The sequence below is a fragment of the Solea senegalensis genome, linkage group LG15 (genome assembly GCF_019176455.1).
Source record: "Solea senegalensis isolate Sse05_10M linkage group LG15, IFAPA_SoseM_1, whole genome shotgun sequence".
Taxonomy (NCBI): Eukaryota; Metazoa; Chordata; class Actinopteri; order Pleuronectiformes; family Soleidae; genus Solea; species Solea senegalensis.
In genome coordinates, this window is record NC_058035.1 from 1,484,404 (window position 1) to 1,506,956 (window position 22,553).

At 42.2% G+C, this 22,553-nt stretch overlaps 1 protein-coding gene across 2 annotated transcripts in view; it reads left to right on the forward strand.

Annotated features, from left to right (window-relative positions):
- Nucleotides 1-22,553, forward strand: part of col13a1 (collagen, type XIII, alpha 1) — a 102,517-nt gene that overhangs the window by 34,383 nt on the left and 45,581 nt on the right. For both annotated transcript variants that reach the window (XM_044046011.1, XM_044046012.1), the window contains exons 3-6: nt 6,163-6,170; nt 11,087-11,113; nt 17,498-17,533; nt 19,718-19,744. In XM_044046011.1, the coding sequence (XP_043901946.1) occupies nt 6,163-6,170; nt 11,087-11,113; nt 17,498-17,533; nt 19,718-19,744 (98 nt within the window). The remainder of the gene's footprint in view (nt 1-6,162; nt 6,171-11,086; nt 11,114-17,497; nt 17,534-19,717; nt 19,745-22,553) is intronic.

The following is a 22,553-nucleotide window of genomic DNA, read 5'->3' on the forward strand; positions in this document are numbered from 1 at the left end:
AACTAGCTTATAGAGAGATACAGCGCCACCTACGGACTTTGACATACGGACAGTAAGTTGTCTGGTTGTCTCTCTTAGTCAGACTAAGGCCTTAGTTGGATTAAACTGTGTGTAAAGGTAGTGAGGGTCTCATGTCAGTGTCTCTTGACAGTCGGTCACAGTCAGACAACAGTCAGAGGACAGTAAGAACTGTCAGACAACAGTCGGATAACAGTAAGGGAAACAGTCAGTGACCGTCTGACAACAGTCGGACAACAATCAGTCACAGACAACAGTCAGACAGCCGGTCACAGTCAGACAACAGTCAGTCACAGACAACAGTCAGTCACAGTCAGACAACAGTCAGACAACAGTCAGTCACAGTCAGACAACAGTCAGATAACAGTAAGGAAACAGTCAGTGACCGTCTGACAACAGTCGGACAACAATCAGTCACAACAGTCACACAGTCAGACAACAGTCAGTCACAGACAACAGTCGGTCACAGTCAGACAACAGTCAGACAACAGTCAGTCACAGTCAGACAACAGTCAGTTACAGTCAGACAACAGTCAGTCACAGACAACAGTCAGTCACAGTCAGACAACAGTCAGACAGTCAGTCACAGTCAGACAGTCAGACAGTCAGTCAGTCACAACAGTCAGTTACAGTCAGACAACAGTCAGACAACAGTCAGTTACAGTCAGACAACAGTCAGTTACAGTCAGACAACAGTCAGACAACAGTCAGTTACAGTCAGACAACAGTCAGACAACAGTCAGTTACAGTCAGACAACAGTCAGTTACAGTTAGAGAACAGTCACAGTCAGACAACAGTCAGTTACAGTCAGTCACACAACAGTCAGTTACAGTCAGACAACAGTCAGTTACAGTCAGTCACAGTCAGTCACAGTCAGACAACAGTCGGACAACAGTCGGACAACATTCAGTCACAGACAACAGTCAGACAGCCGGTCACAGTCAGACAACAGTCAATCACAGACAACAGTCAGACAGCGGTCACAGTCAGACAACAGTCAATCAGACAGACAACAGTCAGACAACAGTCAGACAACAGTCAGACAGCGGTCACAGTCAGACAACAGTCAGTCACAGACAACAGTCAGACAACAGTCAGTTACAGTCAGACAGTCAGTTACAGTCAGACAACAGTAAGAGAACAGCTGGACAAGAGTTATTAACCGTCTACAACATGAAGCTCAGTCCAGACTGTGGTGTTTGTTTCCTGTTGTTCCTGCTGCTCTTCAAACATAAAGCTTCATGTTGCTTCAGTGTCCTCGTCTTCAGGCGCCAGCCAACCAGCTATATTTGGACCCCCTCCTCCCATGAAGTGCCCGTGGATCAAGGTGCTTTACAGTTTGTCCTCCCTCGGGTGAAGTGGCTCCAGACCAACAGGATGTGATGGCAGGTCCAGAATGCAGCAGGAATCTTGCTGCCATGTTTGCTTTCATGGCAGAGAGCGTCTAAGTTTACGCTTCAAAGAAAAGCTTCAGTTGACTGAGACGTCGATATGTGGACATTAATTCTACCACACATGCTTATTGATGATGACGGAGAAAAGGAAAATGTTCTTTAAGTTCAATTAAATTTGACATCAATTCCACAGAAGTTGTGACAAAATATGCAAAGGTTTGATAACTATTGTATATCATTCTATTATTGTTATTGTAAACCTTTGGTTGGTTGGTTGTTATTTGGTGTTGTTGGTTTTGTTTGTTTGTTTGGTTAGTTAGTTACTTTTGGTTGGGATTGATTGGTTGGTTAGTTGGTTTTGGTTGGTTGTTATTTGGTTTTGTTTGGTTGATTGGTTTTGTTTGTTTGGTTGGGTTTGTTTGTTTGGTTGGGATTGGTTGGTTGGTTTTGTTTGGTTGTGATTGGTTTTGTTTGTTAGGTTGGGTTTGTTTGTTTGGTTGGGATTAGTTTTGTTTGGTTGGGATTGGTTGGTTGGTTGTTTGGTAGGGATTGATTGGTTAGTCATTTATGGAAATGCTCTCATTAGATTTACGTCTGTGTTAAAGACAGAATCACTGAGGCAGAATCCACCCCCCGCCCCTCCACCGTGCAGCGATGCATTGTGGGTGGTGGGGGAGTGAGGGCTTTTAACGGGGCAAAGATAGACGAGCATGTGAAGTGAAAAGGACAGGTGCTCGCTGGTGTTGTATAAACAACAGGAAGCCACTTTGACCTGGTGATCAGTGAACATTAGCTGTGACACTCATGCTCACGGAGGAGGAGGAGGCTGTGATTTACATTAAAACACTGCTGCTCCTCCTCCTCCTCCCCAGAGTCATGACTGTCAAATCTGAACTAACAGAAGGTGATGAATGTATAGTGAATTTAAAAAATGGGGGACACACTGTCCCATCAGCGCCTGGGAGGAGAAAAGGTCATTGAGAGTGATTTATTCTCCGAGAGACCACACGTCCACTCCTGCAGCGTTCTACTGTGAAACTATAGAACACGTTTACTCCAAATCCTGGTTCTGCTAAAGGTTCTTGTGCCGGGTATCATATTTTTATGCATGTTTTTAATAAAGCAGGCCACTTTTTTAAAAGCATGAGCTGATTCACAACAGCCACATTTGTGCAATAAGATAGAGTTTCTGTCTATTTTTACTGCCGTTCCTTGAACGCCTCATTTTATTTTTGACTTGTAAAATGAGCCATTTCCAAAATAAATGTTTGATGAATGAATCACAATTTAGTTTTATGCTTTTGTTATTGAAGTAAAAGACAGGGGAAAATCCTGCTAATGTTGTGGATCAACAACTCCTGTGTGCGATGATGTCAAAAATGATGATTTTTTCAGAACAGCTCGCAAAGTGACACAAACTTAAGTTTCTTCTGTAGGAAATCCTTGTTTTTCCTTGTGTCACAGCTGAGATGTGACCCCGCCCGGACATTGTGTGAGTGACAGGAGGCAGCTTCTCAGCTTCTCAGCTTCTTGACTTCACCTCCGCACAATCTCCATCACTCCATGAACTTTATTTCCTTCCTCAGACCGACACAAACTCTGGGTGAACTTTATGAACTGAACCTCTGTAAATGTTGCCAAGTCTCGTCTCCGGCACAGATTTGACATTTGTTCGCCCCCCGGGCGTCTGTTGCACGACTCCTTGTGTTACAGCAGCGAACGCCACACCTCGAAAATAAAAGGAAGAGTGAGAATAATATCCAGGCTCACAGGGGCGAGAATTTGTCAGGACGTCTGCGTCATTGTTGAGTCCTGGACGTCTGTGCTCGTGTCAGCGCCTCAGGACTGGAGAGACGATCACATTCTCTTCACTCTCATGCTGAGCTCCTCGTTGGGTCCAAATCTCTAAACTCTGACGTGTTTGGACTGAAATATGTGCTGATTTGCGTTGTTTCCCCGTGTGTTTGATTCTCTGTGAGGACAGCAGTGAACCTGTGTGACGACACAACCCCAGATTATAAAAGCCGCGGATTTGCTTTGACATTTTGGCCGAGGAGATTTGTCTTTAGTGATTTTCCTCACACCGCTGCGGTTGACGTGGAAACGTCTTCAGTGACCCGCGTCTGCAGTCGGCACGGATTGATTTTGGCGGACGGCTCGCGGCGTTCTCGCTGTACCCGTGAAAAGGTCAAAGGTGTGGCCGTGGCTGCTGTTTTAAAAGGTCTATCCTGTGTGTGTGTGTGTGTGTGTGTGTGAGAGTGTGAGTCATGGGTTGGGCCTCGTCGTCTCTTCCTCTCACATGTTTCTGATGAATCTTCTATGAATATTTGATACGTTTCATCGTCTCCAGATAACAATAATCTGAGCTGCTCAATAAAGTCAGGTTTTATTGCAGATTCCACATCATCTCAGAGCTGGTTTTTATTATTCTTACTCATGAATGGCACGATGTTAGTGTGATTTCAAACAATCATTGTCTTCTGATTTGTCTTCATTGATGGGAGACATTGTTAAAGACAGTAGTTGTTGACATCTCTTCTGTGTTACTTAAAGACCTGTCCTGAACATGTAACTTGAAGACTTTGCTGGAGGACCGTGTCATGAAGACATTGTTGAAGATTTTTCTTGTCGAGTGAAAACCTTTCTTGAAGATGATTTTTAAAGAAGTTTCTTAAACAGAACCTTCTGAGAAGAAATAACTTGTTATTGTACTTTGGCGTAACGATCAGTGAAGTGAGTTTTCCTTTAAAGAGGACTCTGAATCTGGTGCCCGGACTCTATGTAGTGCCGGACTCTTGTGCCCAGACTCTTGTGCCTGGACTCTAGTGCCCGGACTCTTGTGCCCGGACTCTAGTGCCCGGACTCTCTAGTGCTCCTTGTGCCCAGACTCTGGCCTACTCAGTGCCCGGACCTGTGCCCATACTCTAGTGCCGGACTCTTGTGCCCGGACTCTAGTGCCTGTGCCCAGACTCTGGCCCATACTCTAGTGCCCGTGCCCGGACTCTGGCGCCCATACTCCAGTGCCCGGACTCTTGTGCCCGGACTCTAGTGCCCGAACTCTTGTGCATGGACTCCGGAGTCCGGACTCTGGCGCCCGGACTCTAGTGTCAGGACTCTCTGGTGCCAGACTCTGGCACCCGGACTCTAGTGCCTGGATGTTTCTCAACAAGACACCAGTTCTAAACACATGGAGGTTTTTAAATGACACGTCAGGAAAGCATTCACTCTGTCATCTCACTCACTGAGACAGTGATAGAACCAGAACACTGGTTCAGATTCCTTCCTGTAGCACAAATGAACATAATGATAATTAAATGTTACTTTTTAGAAACAACTGAGAAGTTAAATTACAGACTGAACATGTTTCATATTCATATCAGAAAAGTCTTTGAAGAAGAAGTCGCTTCATTTCCTTTGCACTGTTTCTGTTTAAACCTGGTGTTTATTGGCAGATGGCAACTTATACTTATATTAAAACGCCTTCAAAGGACTTTATTTGGGGTGTGGTCAGTCAGTGGGTGATGATGATGTTGATGTTGATGATGATGATGATGATGATGATGATGACGTCTCATCCTGATTCCGGTCTATCTCTCCCTTCCATCTGGCGCGAGGATGAACGGTAGTAAAAGTGTTCCCGTGTTTTCCAGGTTCCTCGCGCTGCGACCGTTTCCGCTCTCGGAAAACACGCGGATCTCCTGACTCTGACTCTGACTCTGGCTCCGGGATCGACTCCCGGTCCAGTCGTCGTGAGCGACTGAGTCATGTCCTGGCGCTGATGTGTCATTTTTGAAATGGGAGAGGTGAACAAAGTGATCGCAGAGAACATCTCTGAACATGAAGAACACAGATGTTGTTCATCGCAACAGAGTTTTTAAAATAGCAGTTTAACAAATAGAACAATACATATAGAAGGAATGTCTGCAGCTATCTGTCTGTCTGTCTCTCTCTCTGTCTGTCTGTCTGTCTGTCTAGTGTACGTACAGACAGAAAGACACTAGGTATTTATAGAGACTAATATTTTCCCCGCCTCAATTTTGAATCACAACATCGTGCATACCAAATCATTTCCAGAGAAGCTTAACTTCCTTCTTTCTACAAACCCACATAAATACGCTGTCGAGTGTTGTCATGACTATGCCAGACCTATAGGTGGCACTGTTTTTATCTGTGCCACTTCTCCATCGCTTCTTTGTGTTGTTGTTGTTTGGTTTTAATTTGACAAAATCTGTGTTTTACTTTCCTGTACAGAAATACAAACAACATTTCATATACACGCATGTTGTATAAACATGTGTGAGGTATTTAGACTGACTCAGCAATCGATGAACTAATTATTAGTTATTAGTAAATTAATCATCAACTTTTCAAATAAATGGTTTGAAAAGTCTCGAAAAAGAGTCGCTTAGAGGAGTCTGAATATAAGTTGGCGACATTGAAACCACCAATCAGAGTTCTCCAGCTCAAAGCCCCGCCCCTCTAAAGTTCTTGGTAACTGTCGTGAATAGGTAATTCTGTCGGCAGAAGTTTTATTTTGGTGGAAACGCTCTGAGGTTTTTCCTAAAATCCCGAGTAAATGAGAAAAGTTCCTGCAGTGGAAAAAGAGTTGTCGACTTCTCAGAAATTTGATCGCTATTTTCTTTTCAATCACCTGTTTTAAATATTTAATGAAAATATTACTTTTCATTTGAACGATGATAAAACGCCGCTGTTGTGTTGCTCATGTTTTGTCTCCTCTGTGTCTTGCAGGTCCTCCAGTAAGTAAACCCAGTGCCGTGTGACCTGCGTGTGGTAAAGTGACTGCTTTTTCCATCGTCTTTTGCTGTGAATTCAAAGACTTTCTTTCTAACACATCACACGTCTCTGTTTTAATGTCTCAGACATAAATGTTTCACTATAATATCTGGTTGTAAAAAGCGGTGACCTGTCCGAGGTGTGTCCAACCTCTGGCTCCAGGCAGCTCTGCACAGAACAGACTAATCCCAGCTTTGGTCGACTGCATGTGAGCTTGAAACGGAGCATTAGGTAATTAGGTAAAATGGAAAAGCTGCGGGCTGCTTTGCCTCAGCTTTGCCTCAGCGGCACGCGGTTACAGGAAGACGGCGGCGGCGGCGGCGAGCGTCTGGACGCTCCTGTGCAGCCGCCACTGTTTTAAAAAATCACATCGGGCCAAAATATTTCTCCTCCCTGGAAAGTTTGAGGAATGGTTTCAAGGTACATGAGGTCAGAGAGCAAACGGAGAGAAAAAGAAGCAGATTTTTCCGCCCACAGACAACTCAACAACATCCACACACACAGTCCACACCTCACATAAAGCACACACACTATTTTATTTTAGGGTTTTTCCAGCTTTTATACTTTGGAAACAATTGGAAAGGTTGATTTTGATCGGAAATTCTTCTGCAATGAGCTGAGTTCATAAAATGTTTCCAGGAAAAATGAAGAAAACACCAGGAGATAAATGAAAGAGGGATGAGCAAAAAGATCAGGCCTTAAAAAACAAATGAAAGAATCAGGGTTTTTTCAGAGTCTGAGGACCTCGGACGTCTCCCTGAAAAACACGACTTTAAAAGCGAGAGTTAAGGAAAGATTGCTTCTCCATCACTGTCAACATAAGAAATCTTCAAAATGAAAGCAACCGGGGTTAAACAACAGGCTCTCGCTGTAGACGACTGGACTGGAGACATTTCCAAGTTCTGGCCACTCACACTGTAGTTGTCGGACATGTTCTGACCAGATGATGTTTCACGAACGAGCTGCAAGAACTCAAACAAAGGAGAGAGAACCAGTGTCTCTGTTCCTGTCTTCTCTTGAGTTACAGTAACTTCATCCAAGAAGCTTCTTCCGTTCTGATGAACTGGTGAAAGAAATCCAGGTGTTTGGTCTCTGGAAACGTTGTCTAAACAGTGGTTAAATCCTCTGTTTGAGGGTATGGTACGTATTTCTTTTACGTTTCCGTACCAAAATATCCAGCCCCAACCGTTCCCTTCAAACTAAACTACTGAAGACGACTGAGAACCTTCACAGATAATAAAACAGAGTAAATCCTGATTAGATTAGTATAATATTAAAGAACTGTTCTTGTCTCAAAGTGAAGGCTGGCAGCTGTTGAAGGTTCCATGATCCAGGCTTTAGGAACATCCAGGAACAGCTGATTGTTGCACCTCAGGTCTTTTTAAATGAGGTGTGATTATGGAATTAAATGAAACGCGTGTCAATGAGCGCGAAGAAAGATTAGCTGGAGTTTAGAGGTCGAGCGTTGTCCTCGTTACGGTCTGACGGCTCCAATAATGAGTGAATATTTGCGCTTTGTATACGTGATTTTCTCCAGCTGAACAAAAACCACTCAGTTAGCTCTTTACTCTGCTGCTCTACTGTCGTGCCAAAGCTTGTTCAGCTTAGAGGTGCATTCATTGAAACTTGTAAATGTCGCTGCTTCTGCAAAAACACATACAGCTACTACTGCTGCTGCCACCTTGTGGTACATTTTAGGTAGTAATTTGGTCATTGGAGAATGACAGTAATACATTTTATAATCAATGCTTTTATTTTTAAACCAGAGTTTTTTATTTTTTTATTTTTTAATATTGTTATCCCAAATGTTCTTTTTTGGGGGAGGGGCCTATCGGCTGTTTAACAGTTCTTCTACTATTATTGTATTTAGGGCTACGATGATTTGCGTCCGTAATCGTATCCGCCTTTTAAAATCGACCTCTCCTCCAGTTTTCTGGCAGATGTTATGTGCAGAAATATCCTAAAACGTTACCTGCAGTTAATCGTGTCTGCTTTTTTATTCAAGTACGTGTGTTTTTAAGTTCATCCGCGGGCTAACGTCAGCTTCTTGGTAAAAAACATTATTAATGAAAACGGAGCAAGTCAAATGTCTCGGTTTTTCACCTCAACACGTCTCTTATTAAGCGTAGTAGATCCCAGGAGACCACCCCACACACCCCCACTGTGCCATTCACTGAGCCGCACTTTGCCAAATGGGAGCCACATGTTGGAGGGTTACTGTGTAATTCAAGTGAAAGGTTCCTTCCAGCAGTGGGTGACCTTAACCCCCTGCAGACGCTCCCTGGAGAGCCGGTAGCTAATGGGGAGGACGTTTATGTGCAGTTTGTTCGCACTCACCACCTGGACGTGCCTGAGCTGACTGCCCGACGATCCGGCCAATCAGTGTCCACACACACACACACACACACACACATCTGTCACACAGACCACGTTTACACCTGGTGTTTGTCCTCCGTCCTCCTCGGAGGTTTGAGACTCTCGTGTCACCTCATAAAATCTACATTAGCTTTTTGACACTTTTTGTCGCTGTTGGACAGACTTTTCTGCCTGGAAATGGAAGTTTGTGTCACTCTTTATAAATCACTCACTCTCCCACACCAAAGCCCACAGAGAAAATCAGTGGGCTCTGTGAACATCACACACACACAGGAGTTGTTGATCCATCACTGAGTTCAAACGTGTTGTTTTTTCACTTCAGCATTTGAAAATCTTAATTTAGATTTATTTAAGTGACACAAAGTGACCACACGAGGCAGCAGTTGACCAGCAGCTCCTGTGTCCCTGTGAGCTAAAATCACTGATTTTCTCTATGGGCTTTGGTGTGGGAGAGTGAGTGGTTCACAGACTGTAAAAAGCTGGAAGATTTCATAGATTAGACTTTTGTTGAGTGGCTAGAATCAGTTTTTTTATTCTCTTATGAGAACATTATGTAACTGTAATGAAATATAAAAATAACAATAGACAGATTCTCTTCTGTCTTCGATGACCTTTGTCTCAGTGTAGCATGAGGTCATTCCACGAAACGAGTCCAACAACAACAACATTTCATAGATATTTATACTCGCTCATCAAAGCCAATAACAAGAGCTCGGATCAATGTTTGTCGTTCCTTCCATCCAGGATTACTGATGTGAGAGCGATGACTTCCTCTCTGCTGTTGGCTGCCAGCACACACACACACACACACACACACACACACACACACACACACTCACACACACACACGTGGCCCTCGTTCACCTCAGTGAAATGTCAAGATTTCCTGTTGTGACTTCCAACCAATGAACGTGCCGCCCGTCACGTGTTCCGCTCATTCAGTGAAAACAAAACACAGTGGACATGTGACCGTTTGCTCCCTCCTGCTTGAAAACTGAGGCTCTTTGTGTTCCTTGTGGTTTGTACCTCGATGAAAGAAAGTCATCGTCGCTAACATGTTGTCACATCCGCATTAGTGAAAGTATTCCGGGGCTGACCTTTGAATAGGGACATGCAGGACGTTGTCTCTCTGATGATGATGATGATGATGATGACGATGCTCAGAAAACAGTGGGTTTTTATGACGTTGGTTGCTTTGCAGGGAGCACAGGGCATTATTTTAACATCAGTGATTCCACAGTAACATTTCATCACTCTATAAATCAAGTGATCTGAGACAGAACTGGACGTCTGCACCTACTCCGGGCTCCGTTTCCAGCCTTGGAAATTTGGCCAGTGTCGAAAGACGTTGGCCAATCACAGAGCAGATTCCCAAGAAGCAGAAGCAAAAGCAAAAATAGTGAAGTAAAGCAGTTTTTACTTCATGAATTAAATATTTCATTTTCTGAAATGTCCTGGTGTTGAAGTGTGAGAGTTGCGTACTTTAACCGCTTTAATTCAACCCTCCACTAGATGGCACAATACACTCATTGGTGTAGCGGTTTGTATTTTTTTACAAATTTAGGTTGAAACTCAACAATAAATAAATAAATAAACATTTTCCTTTAACTGCAGCACTGACCACAGCGCCCTCTGGGCCTGGTGTAGCGCCGTGTCTGTTTGCATGTTTGTGGTGGAATGAGGAAAGTGTGTGTTGTTGTGTTGTGTTGTGTTGTGAGTCAGTGAATGCCTTTGCACTGGAGTTCAGAGAAGCATGTGATCTCTGTGTGAAACGTCACTGACGCAAACTTTTCACCAAAAACAAGTCGATTCTGATTCTGAAAACATGACATGACGCTGTGATGAGTTCTCAGTGATTTATTTTTAGTTTTCATCAAACAAAATCAATGTTTTTGAGGCGGTAACAGCATTTAGGCTAACATTAGCTTATAAGGCAATGCTAATGGTAGCTTTAAGTTTCATTTGCTATAATAAATATAAATCAAATACTTTATTTGTTAGTGTGTGAATATTATGACAGCTGATGTCTGGAGTAGCAATGATACACAGACGGATGCTTGGCTAACGTTAGCACGTAACGATGGCATCGCTAACAGATGTAAAAAGCGGTGAGTAAGTTAGGCTTACTCACAAGTTAGGCTAAGCGTAGTAAGTTAGGCTTACTCACAAGTCATTTGATGAATAATGTATCTATCTATCTATCAAAGTTAGGCTAAGAATTAGCCAAAAGAGGACATCGCTAACAGTAGCTTTATGTTGAAATGAGTTAAGTTTATATAAAACCTTTTTTTATAGTGTAAAAACATTATCTTGTTGTTGAATCAACAGTCGTCATATTTGTACTGAAAAGCTTGGTGACGTGTCGTCAACACAGTAACGACGTCTTTAATGAAGTTAAGCGAGTTAGTCGTGGTTCAGTGCTCGTATCTTTCATTATGTGGACGTTGATTGTAAAACTCACTCTTTTTTTTGTACCAATTCTCTGTCACCCCCGTTTCTTCAGGGTCCTCCTGGACGAGCAGGCTTTCCGGTAACTTCTCTTTTCACCTCGTGTGTTTTTCTTTGTTTGTTGCTCACGTGTGATCACTGCAGTATTGATCTCTCTCTCGTTATATTTGGATTTTTCAAACATAAAGTAAAAGTGTCTCCAGCTGTCAAACTAATCCCACGCTGACACTTTGCTGCTAATCTGGAGTCGTTTTGTTTTGGAAGGAAATGTAATTGCGGCGTTCATCGAGTCTCGCGAGGAAAAACAAGAACATAAAAAAAGAATTTACAAGGTTTTAATGAGTTTGTGCGATTGGAAGCTTAAATACAAGCAACACGTCACAAACTGTTTGTGAAACGTACAAATAAAAACTGGTGTCAGACGGAATCTCTGAGAATTAGACAGAATCTGGAGATGTCTTTGTTAATGACTGAGCACTTAGTGACGTTTAAAGGATTATGTTTATATTCACTCAATCATCACTGCAGTGTGTGTGGAATTAAACCATAAATTCACAAAATCTTTGTTATTTCTGTGATTAAACTCGGAGACGTCAGTACAGCAGTGGAACTAAACACAGTCTTTAACACAATCTGTTTAGCTTCATTAATCTGTAACACGATCATTAATCTGCCTTTTCTTCTTTTTATCATCTTTAACCCTCTTTTATTGTCATAACCTCATGGTTTCTATTCTATAATTTAAAAACAAACAAAGGGACCAGTGTCTGATTTTAGGTCTTATGTTATGCACAAAAAAAGAAAACGAAATTATTTGTTCAATCCCGATGATTTGTTTCTCCTCCAAACGTTTGAAACGTGATTTCAACACTGATCAACATGTTGTTATCCAGTTGTGTTACGTGAACACGTTTCTTATATTGTATGAGAAAATGAACGCACAACAATGTTGTTTTTAAAGTAACTACTGGCTCTTTTCCATCGTACAGTTCTCGATTGACTCGACTCAGTTTAGTGTCAATCTCGTTGTTTTCCACGACTTCATAGCTCCTCCTCCTCGCTGTGGACGCGACACAAACACACAAACATGTTGTTTTAAAAGAATTGTTCACAGAATAGTTCGGCTTCCAGCTGAGCTGTCGCTACATCACCACACTCATTTTACAGATTAACGTTAACGTCAGGATTTTTAAGTCTTCTTAACTTTGATCTACAGTTGTTAGCTTTGATTCTTGGAGATTTTGGAATTATTAGCAGAATTTGGAATTATGAGTAGATTTTGGAATTATAAGAAGGATTTGGAATTATGAGTAGATTTTGGAATTATGAGTAGATTATGGAATTATGAGTAGGTGCTAGGAAAACCACCAGGTTCTACTGTATCACTGATGGAGAAGTCGTGCTAGAACTGTATCATGGAAAAGCGCCATCATGTGTGTTAATCAGAATCATCAGTGATGTGTGTGTGTGTGTGTGTGTGTGTGTGTGTGTGTGTGTGTGAGGAGTCACAGTGAGGTCTGCAGTGAAGCTGCCTTCAAATACAGTAAAAGAAGAAGTTGTGAGAGACGTTACAGGCTGATAAAACACAGGAGTTTTCTTCAGTGTGGTTCTGTGTGTGTGTGTGTGTGTGTGTGGATGATTGAAAATGGATTGATTGATGCTTCTGGACGTCTCACAGCACTTTAGAGACCAGTGAGGCTCAGGTGTGAGACGTTCAGAGACTCTGAGGGTTCTTTGTGGTTTTTAGGTCGAGTAACAGTTAGTGTGTGTGTGTGTGTGCGTGTGTGTGCGCGTGTGAGAGACAGAGTCTAAAAACACACCAGACACTTTGACATTCCACCGCTGAAAACCTGCATTAATCATTTTCTCTACAACATGTTTGTCTGTGTGTGTTCCTGTGTGACCGCGTCGCGTGAGGACCTCTTCAGGGTTAAAACCTGGTTTCAGGGTTAGAATAGTGTTTCAGTCAGGGTTCGACACTTGGTTGTGATGGTCGAGGTTAAGGTTAAGGGATTAGGGAATGCATTGGGTTTTTTTTCTCTTTAGAACATAAACACTGGCCTTGTCAGGACCAGCAGTCCTCATGGAGACCCAAAAGTTTAGGACTAACATTCAAACTGTGTTTTGGGTTAAGGTTAGGATTAGACATTAACTGGTTATGGTTAAGGCTTTAAATGAATGGAAGTCAATGCAGAGTCCTGAGAAGTATAGCTGCACAAACGTGTGTGTGTGTGTGTGGCCCCAATCATTTTTATCTATAGCAAAGAAGAAGAAGATATTTGTCTTTTGTCTTGCTGAATATAAACCATGTTAACCTTATTATCGTTAGTTATTAAAAAGGACAGAACATTCTGCAGTTGAATTTAATTGAAGTTCTCTGTAAAGTGGAAAAGTTCTGACAACATAGAGTCGTTTAGCGCTGCCACGATTAACCCATGATTAACTCGATTACTGCATCACCACGTATTTGGTTGGAGTGTTTTCTTAACAAAGATTTTTCAGTGAATATTTCCTGGTTTCTTTGCTCCATTTAACAAAGAAATCACAAAAACTTTGAGAAACATCATCATTTCCCAGGTTTGACAAACACTGATCAACATTTTATTGACCAAACAACTAATCAATGAATCTAGTTCATAATCTATAGTCACAGCCCTGGAGTTTAAGTATTCACTTATTTTATTCTTCTGTATCATCTGCTATGTTTTACTGGGACTCACTTGGCTGCAATACACAACTTCAGCCCTAGATGTCACTCAATTCTACATGTTTTGAATGATTAAACAGCCAATTCATTCAAATAAGACCTTTAGGCCGTAGTTTTGATGTTGATGCTGTTGTTTGTGTCTAAACCTGAATCACAACCACAAAAATGTTTAACTCCACCTTCTTTTCCACATTTCCACCAAAAGTACACCATGGCGTTAAAATGTTGGTCTGTAGATATGTATGTTGTTTTTTTTAAAGTCATGGATCTGTGGTTTACAAGACTCTGGGTCAGACTGGGTCAGACTGGGTCAGACCATGCAGTGATCCAGTTTCTGTCTGCTGTAACACATGGACTCAGTGAGGATTATTGAAGCACTGTGTTTGTCTCATGGCTGTAAAACTTGCCGCTCCACTGAAGGTTGTATTTTGTGGTTAGAGCAAATAATGGCGTTTGGCATGTTCGCCCCCTGAGCTCTGGATTAGAACCGCTCCGGTGGTGGTGCCATTTCCCTCAAGGTCTTGGTTTAAATCAGAAGCTTGGACGCGGCTTCAAAGAACACAGCTGTGGCCTGATAGTATTTAAGTGCTTTAAAAATATGCCACGCACTAATGACAGAGATAGCAGCACAATCTGATGCACCAGCTCTGAAAACAGCCCGCTGTGAACTGGACTCAGGTGGCTCCATAACCTTCTCCACAACATTCATGACTCAACTGAAGCAACACAAGTGGAATCAAATCTGTCCTTAAAGACGTACTTTCTGTTTCTGACAGTGGTTTATGAAGTAGTGACTCTTCACTTTAAACTGAAAATAAGCTGATTTTAGCCACTGAGCCAAAGACTCGCGTCAGCTCAAGTCTGCAACATCTTAAGAACATGTTTACTTCCTTATCTCACTGTTTATCACACTGAACTCACGATCCCACAGAGAAAATCAGTGATTTTACATTTGTTGGTCGTTTACAGAGAGCGAGTCTCTGTGTCTCAGGCTAGAAATGTCAGTGCTTAATACAACCAAACCTCCAAATACAAACCTTAACTATCCCCTTTAAACGTTTGGGCAAAATGAATTAGTTCACGTAACCATAACTCAGGAGCTGTGCGTTTTATTTTTGTGTTCAGCAGTGACAGTTTGCTGCGCTGGAACATGTGCCATGGTTTTGTGGTTTGGTTCTGCAGCGATGTTCTGGCATCTCCACTCGGCCAGAAGAGCCCAAAGACTGCAGGAAGTGCCAGAACCTGCTCTTTAATAATGAGCGGCCAAACTAAACACACACATGCACAGATTCATGTCTGAAGTTTGGACCCATATTTACATACGTGACGCCTTTACTTTACTTACTTTAGACAGTCTGATGAGGTTCTAGTCTGTATGCCAACCAGCCTGATACTCAAACAGTGGAGACACGAGGAAAAACAGTCCCAAGCCTTTATGTTCATGTCTTTAGACAGTGAACATACTGACAGACTTTTCCAACAGGAAACGGAGGTTTTAAACCACTCACTCTCCCACACCAAAGCCCATAGAGAAAATCAGTGATGCAGGGGCTGATCAGGGGGTGGAGTGGCTCAGTGGTTAAGACGTGTGTGCGAATGGTCGCAATGGTCGTGAGGTCGACTCCACCCCTGGCTGATTGTACTCCATTGTTCCTACAATTCCATTGTAAGTCACTTTGGATAAAAGCGACATACAATGACATGTAAGTCACATTAAATGACATGTAAGTCACATTAAATGACATGTAACGTGAAAGGAGCTGCTGGTCTGCTGAGATTCATCTGAACCAAGGATTTCTAAAGCCCAACACATGAAAAAGCACATTTGAACTTCGTGATGGAGGCAGCAGTGGATCGACAACTCCTGTGTGCTGTGATTTAAAAATTACTGATTTTCTCTATGGACTTTGGTGTGGGAGAGTGAGTGGTTTACAAAGCCACACAAACTTCAATTCCCAGTCAGAAAAAAATTGCCTTTTAAATGTATGTTTGTGACAGAATCCGATTCCCATGATGCTCGGCGTGGGTTTTTAACCTAAATGCTTTCAGGCTGCGCCGCTCTCTCGCTCTGTGTGGCCTCCACCGTGTGACCAAGCACATGTGAAAGTGATTACTCATCAAGTTCATTCTTATCTCTTATTAAAATGTAGCTTTTTTTACACAGACACACAACTTTGACTTTCTCTGAATGCTGTAGTGCATATGCCCGGCCTGTATGTGGTGCTGTGACGCTGTAAGGTCATGCATAAAAAGTGTGGCTATGACATCATCATTTACACAAAGTTGTGTGTTAATAAGTCTAAGGCCCGAAGGTTTTCAAAAAACAACAGTTCAGGATTTCAAGAAACGAATGTTTGTCACTAGCACATAGAAACACCAAAGACGCTGCATGTGAGCGTTTATTCATTTATTCACCGTACCATTATTGGCCCCAGAACCATGAGAGGAAACTGACAATACTGATGTTATTACATCATCACGTTCATGCAGTCATTCCCAAACTTTCTCTTTTGGAGACTCACTTTAAAGATGGAATAACTTCATTTGATTTCATTTGATTTTTGAAAGAAACACAAATCTTGAATAAGAAGTTGGGCAACTTGTTTTTGGGACCCAAAGAAACTCTCTGTGGGTCCCGAACCAGTGTTTGGGAACCACTGGTATAACGCTTGTGTCTGGTTCTAACATTGTAGGCGTGGCCTGGTGAACTGACTATAATCACTTACTGACACGTTCTTTATGTTCCACTCACATTCTTAACTCATGTTCTTTATGTTCCACTCACGTTCTTTATGTTCCACTCATGTTCTTAACTCATGTTCTTTTAATGTTCCACTCTCGTTCTTAACTCATGTTCTTTATGTTCCACTCACGTTCTTTATGTTCCACTCATGTTCTTAACTTATATTCTTTTAATGTTCCCCTCACGTTCTTAACTCATGTTCTTTTAATGTTCCACTCTCGTTCTTAACTCATGTTCTTTATGTTCCACTCACGTTCTTAACTATTTCTTTTAATGTTCCCCCACATTCTTAACTCATGTTCTTTATGTTCCCCCACATTCTTAACTCATGTTCTTGTTCCACTGCTTTTATGTTCCACTCATGTTCTTAACTTATTTTCTTTTAATGTTCCTCTCATGTTCTTAACTCATATTCTTTTAATGTTCCCCTCACATTCTTAACTCATGTTCTTTTAATGTTCCACCTTCTTAACTCATGTTCTTTATGTTCCACCTCTTCTTTATGTTCCTCTTAATTCATGTTCTTTAATGTTCTCCAACTCATGTTCTTTATGTTCCCCACATTCTTAACTCATGTTCTTTATGTTCCACTCACGTTCCTAACTCATGTTCTTTTAACGCTCCCCTCACGTTCCTAAGTCATGTTCTTTATGTTCCACTTACGTTTCTAACTCATGTTCTTTTAATGTTCCCCACGCTCTTAACTCATGTTCTTTAATGTTCCACTCTCGCTCTTAACTCTTTATGTTCTCTTTATGTTCCACTCCACGCCCCAACTCATGTTCTTTTAATGTTCCACTCACGCTCTTAACTCATGTTCTTTATGTTCCCCCCACATTCTTAACTCATGTTCTTTATGTTCCACTCACGTTCCTAACTCATGTTCTTTTAACGTTCCCCTCACGTTCCTAAGTCATGTTCTTTATGTTCCACTTACGTTTCTAACTCATGTTCTTTTAATGTTCCCCTCACGTTCTTAACGTTCCATGTTTCTTCTGAATCTGCACTGGTCGTAGGGTGACAAAGGCAGTATGGGAATTCCTGGCAGAATGGTGAGTGAACGTAGTTTTGTGTTTGAAGTATTTAACGTTTAAGCTTCCAGGGCGAGTTCAGACGTTGCTTTTCAGATGCTTTGGTGTCATGAATGTCCTCTCAGAAGAAGACATCTCAGCTTGTGTCCTCCTGTTTTATCACTGTTTTATTGTTCTAATGGAGCCAAGATGGTATTTACAAGCGATCTAAGACCTGGACCACACACAATCATTACTTCAGACAGTCTGATGAGGTTCTAGCCTGTATGCCAACCAGCCTATGCCAGAGACTCAGACAGTGGAGACACAAGGAAAAACAGTCCCAAGTCTTTATGTTCACGTCTTTATCTCACTGTGAGACAGACTTTTCCAACAGGAAACTGAAGTTTGTAAACTGCTCACTCTCCCACACCAAACCCCACAGAGAAAATCAGTGATTCTAGCTCACACTGACACAGGAGCTGCTGGTCTACTGCTGCCTCGTGTGGTACATTTATGTTACTTAGATTAATCTGAAGCAAGGTTTTTTAAAGCCAAACTCACAAAAGGACATTTGGACTTAGTGATGGAGGCAGCAGTGGATCAACAACTCCTGTGTGCTGTGATTGAAAGAATCACTGATTTTCTCTATGGGGTTTGGTGTGGGAGAGTGAGTGGTTTACAAAGCAACATAAACTTCAATTTCCAGTCAGAAAATGGTCTTTTAACATCAAGATAAGGCACCAAACATAGTCTTAAGATATCTTAGACTTAAGGATGTGTAGATTTTATGAGGTGAGTCTTTTAAATCAGGCAAGAAAAGAAAAAAAACCCAGAGTTTAACATAGATATGAATGTTCTGCTAATGTTACAGTACATGAGGGTATGATGTGTTTCACATCACTGTGATCTAATGAGTCCCACATTTCCAGCCCTGTTTGTACCAGCACATGTTTCCTCCTCACCACCGTGTGTTTTTAATGTGCACAGGAATACATTTAAAATATAAAAGACCAAAGTTTAACTTTTCATTTGCAGACCAGTAATTACACAGTGATGTCAGGAGCATTTCATAAAGTAAAAATAATGACTAATTACAGCATTAGCTGTCAAAAATAATAACATGCTCTCACTCTCACCATAACCTGCAGCTGTGTAATCTCGTCTCTGAGTGAATTCACGACAGAAACCAACAATAGCCAGAATCCCTGCTGCTTCTCCTCAAGCTCAATAACTTATTACAGAATCTCTTTCACTTTGGTATTTCTTACCCGACGCTGCTGCACTCTGTAATTTACGGGTTACCACACAATTCGCTTTTTCTTTTTTGAATATTGCCGTATTCTAAACAGTTTCAGCCCTCACCACATGAGGATAAGCTCTAAAACATACTCCTGCAGTGTGGTCTCCATAACTTACAGGCCTCACACCTCGTCGAGGAGATCTGACTGCACGAAAACAAGACCCAATATTTGAACGCCAAGAGCAACTGGCTGCGGTGTTCGGTAACAGATATCCTATATTTAAATTCAAAAACAGCCGTGAAAAAGCCTCCGCAACGCCTGAAACAACCTTCTACGCGCAAAGTGAAAGCAACAGAAAATATTCAGTGTAAACTTGATAACGATCTACGAAAAAATACGCACTTACCCAAAGACTTCAAAGGTGACGCAGAACACATGGTTGCTTGGCTTTATTTTGCTGTTAGAAGTCGTTTAATCACTGAAAAAGAGCGTGTGCACACGTTTGAAACTCCAGACAGAAAATCGCACGGGGACACAGCTGCTCTACTGCTGCCTCGTCTGGTCACTTTGTGTCACTGCAGTAAATCTGAAGAAAATATTTCAAAAGCAGAATTGATTCAGTGACACATGTGAACTTAGTGTCGGCGGGAGCAGTGGATCAACGGCTCCTGTGTGGCGTGACGTTAAAATCACTGATTTTCTCTCTGGGGTTTGGTGTGGGAAAGTTAGCGGACCAAAAAAAGGTGGTTTTTCACGCCGTGACGCAAGTTCAGAGTGAAACAGACTTTTGATTGTAAGTTTTGTGGTGTGTGAACTCGGATTCATCTCCACTAAACTTTCACAAACTCCCCCCCCAACTGTCACTGGTCCTGGAAGATGCTGCATGTCCTGAACCATCTCCACGACTCTAACCCTGGTCCCTCTCTCTCTCTCTCTCCTCACACCTGTGTGCATGCTTCTGTGTCTGCTGTGACTCATCCAGGGTTTGAAAGGACGAGCAGGGGACAAGGTAAGTTTAGGAGCATGTGATTCTTCTTTATTTTGAATGTGTTTATATTTTTGGAGGAATAATCAGCCACACCTGCTGCGTCCACACGTCAACACACCACTCACCTGAAAACAAACATCACATGATCGCTCATGATCGCCGATGTAATGAAGAAAACACCCAGCAAACATTTCTTATATGAAACTGAAAATAACACATAATAACATATCAATATAACTTTAAGTAGATTTGGGGATTTTAAGTAGATTTTGGAATTCTAAATAGATTTGGGGATTTTAAGATGGTTTTAAGGACTTTTTAGGATTTTTAGTAGATTTTGGAATTCAAAGAAGGATTTTGAATTCTTTTTAAGTTTGATCTCCAGTTGTATGTTGTTGGCTTTGATTGTTGTGTCGGGCGGCGCGCTCATGACTCTTCAGTGACGACACTCTCTGTCTGTTGACGTCACATTTTAGTACGGCTCAGCTGAACCTCGTCAGAGCAGGAACTAAAAAAACACCAGATTCTATCACTGACGGAGAAGCAAAGAAAACGAGTCGAGCCAAGATGGAACTGTATGTTGTAAAAGTACCAATACTGCTCTACTTTCTTTAGTGGGTTTTATCAGTTTTTGTACAGCGGATAAATGTAAACTTCCTGTTCAACAAACCGTCACCTGCTCTGGTTGCAACTAAAGTGTGCATGACCTCTTCACTTTAGTGAGGACCGGTTGACTCACATCTCCTGCTCTCTGTCGCCCTCTTTCTTCCATCAGTGGTACCGCAGCCTCACAGCTGGCGTCTGCTGAGAAGGTTGAAGTCTTTTTAACTGATCTACAGTTGGACATTGTCGGCTTTGAGCTTTAACTCGGTCTAATTTTGCCGTAAATCTGGTTAAAAGCGTATTTTGTCGTAGTTTGGCGTTAAATGACGCAGTTAAACTCAGAATGAGCTGCTTTACAAATGGCGCCCCCCACAGGGCGTTGGTGTGAGTGTCTATTTGTGTTATTGGGTGATTTATATCGGGAAGTCCAGTCTGTGTTTTTGAACAGAATCAGGTTCTGTTGCGTTCCCACCCAGGTTAAATTACCTGCAGTCTTTAAACGCACTGAAACACAATCGTAACACTTTGTCACACAAGCGTCTAATTTAAGTCTCCCCAAAGAAACGCGGGCGGGCGTTTTATGGACGACGTGAGCAGATTCTCACAGACGTAGACTTCCACACGCACACGGATAAATAACGCTGCTTAAATCTCAGCTCTCTGTCATGTTGAAGTTTCTGTAAATCTGAGCTGGAGAGAGATTGATATTTGGCCTGAAGCTTTGACTTCAGCAGCAGACGTCGTCTCCGTCTCCGTCTCCGTCTCCCTCCCACTTAGCAGCGTAAATCTGCCAGTGTCGGCAGAAACGTCATAAACATCAAGACTGATCACTTTTATTCACATCACTGTAACGAATCCTGCCCACAGGACGTCTGACGGACGACGTGTGCTGCAGTTTGTCGTCTCGTCAGAGAGAATCAGCTCAGACATTTGGGTTGAAACGCACATCGGCTCACACGTGGAGCAGAACTGAAACTCTGTTTTTAACCCTTACAACACACAGCTGTTGTTGCGGAGTCTTCTACGGTGGCTGACGGCGGCCAAACGTTCTCTAACGACCACAAAACAACTGAGAGACACCTGGAGGAGTGACAACACCTGCATGTTCAGTAACAGAAGTGCTCCCGGCCTGTGGGGGGCGCTGTCAAGCAGCTCTATGACACTCTGAGACTTTATTAAAAGAACACAAGGGTTCAAAATGAACGTTCTCCTCCTCCTGTAACCCACAGTTTTTATGACCAGTGTTTTAAGTCAGCAGAAGTTCAGTCTTGGTCTTTGGGGTCGTAGTGGTGAGCACTGTTGCCTCACGGCCTCAAGGTGCTGGGTTTGATTCCCCGGTCTGGGATCTTTCTGTGTGGAGTTCTCCTCGTGTTTTTGATCCTCCGGGATCTCCAGTTTCCTCTCACCACCAAAACATTTGAAGTAGAATTTTAAGTAGATTTTGCAATTTTAAGTAGATTCGGGGATTTTGAGCAGGTTTTGGAATTTTAAGTAGATTTTGAGATTTTAAGTAGATTTGGTGATTTTGAGCAGGTTTTTGAATTTTAAGTAGATTTTGGAACTTTAAGCAGATTTGGGGATTTTAATTGGATTTTGCTGAGTTTGATTCCCCGGTCTGGTACCTCTCTGTGTGGAGTTCTCCCTGTTCTCGACCCTCCGGGATCTCCGGTTTCCTCTCGCCACCACAACATTTCAGAACGTGCGTCGTGTTCGGTCAGAGGTCGGTCCCTTGCAACTTAAAAATAGACTTAAAAGTACGACATCTGTCCAGTATCTGATCGATAACAGCTCGTCCCTCGTGTCTCTGTCTTTTTAGAAGAGTTTAAAAATCAGTTTTTTGAAAAGATCCTGAAACATTTCCTACATCTCCACAGACATTGTTTGTTTGTTTGTTTGTTTGTTTGTTTGTTTGTTAGCGAGCTCGTGAGTTAGCATGGCGCTTCAGCCTCGTGCACAGAGCTGTTACGCTTTCTACAAATGTCTTTTCTTTTCTTTTTTCTTTTATTGCAGTTTGTTTGACAGGTGACGACTTTGATGGTGTTTGACCGTCTGTCTGTCTGTCAGTGACCGTTTAAAGTCAAACACAAAAAAATATACACAACAGCGTCTTTAAAGAACGACCTCACTGACTTCAGTGACACCGCTACTTGTCCAGCAGTAACAAGACCAGATCTCCCTCGGTCCAGTTCCAGACGTTGACATCATTTCAACACTGGCTCGTATTGAA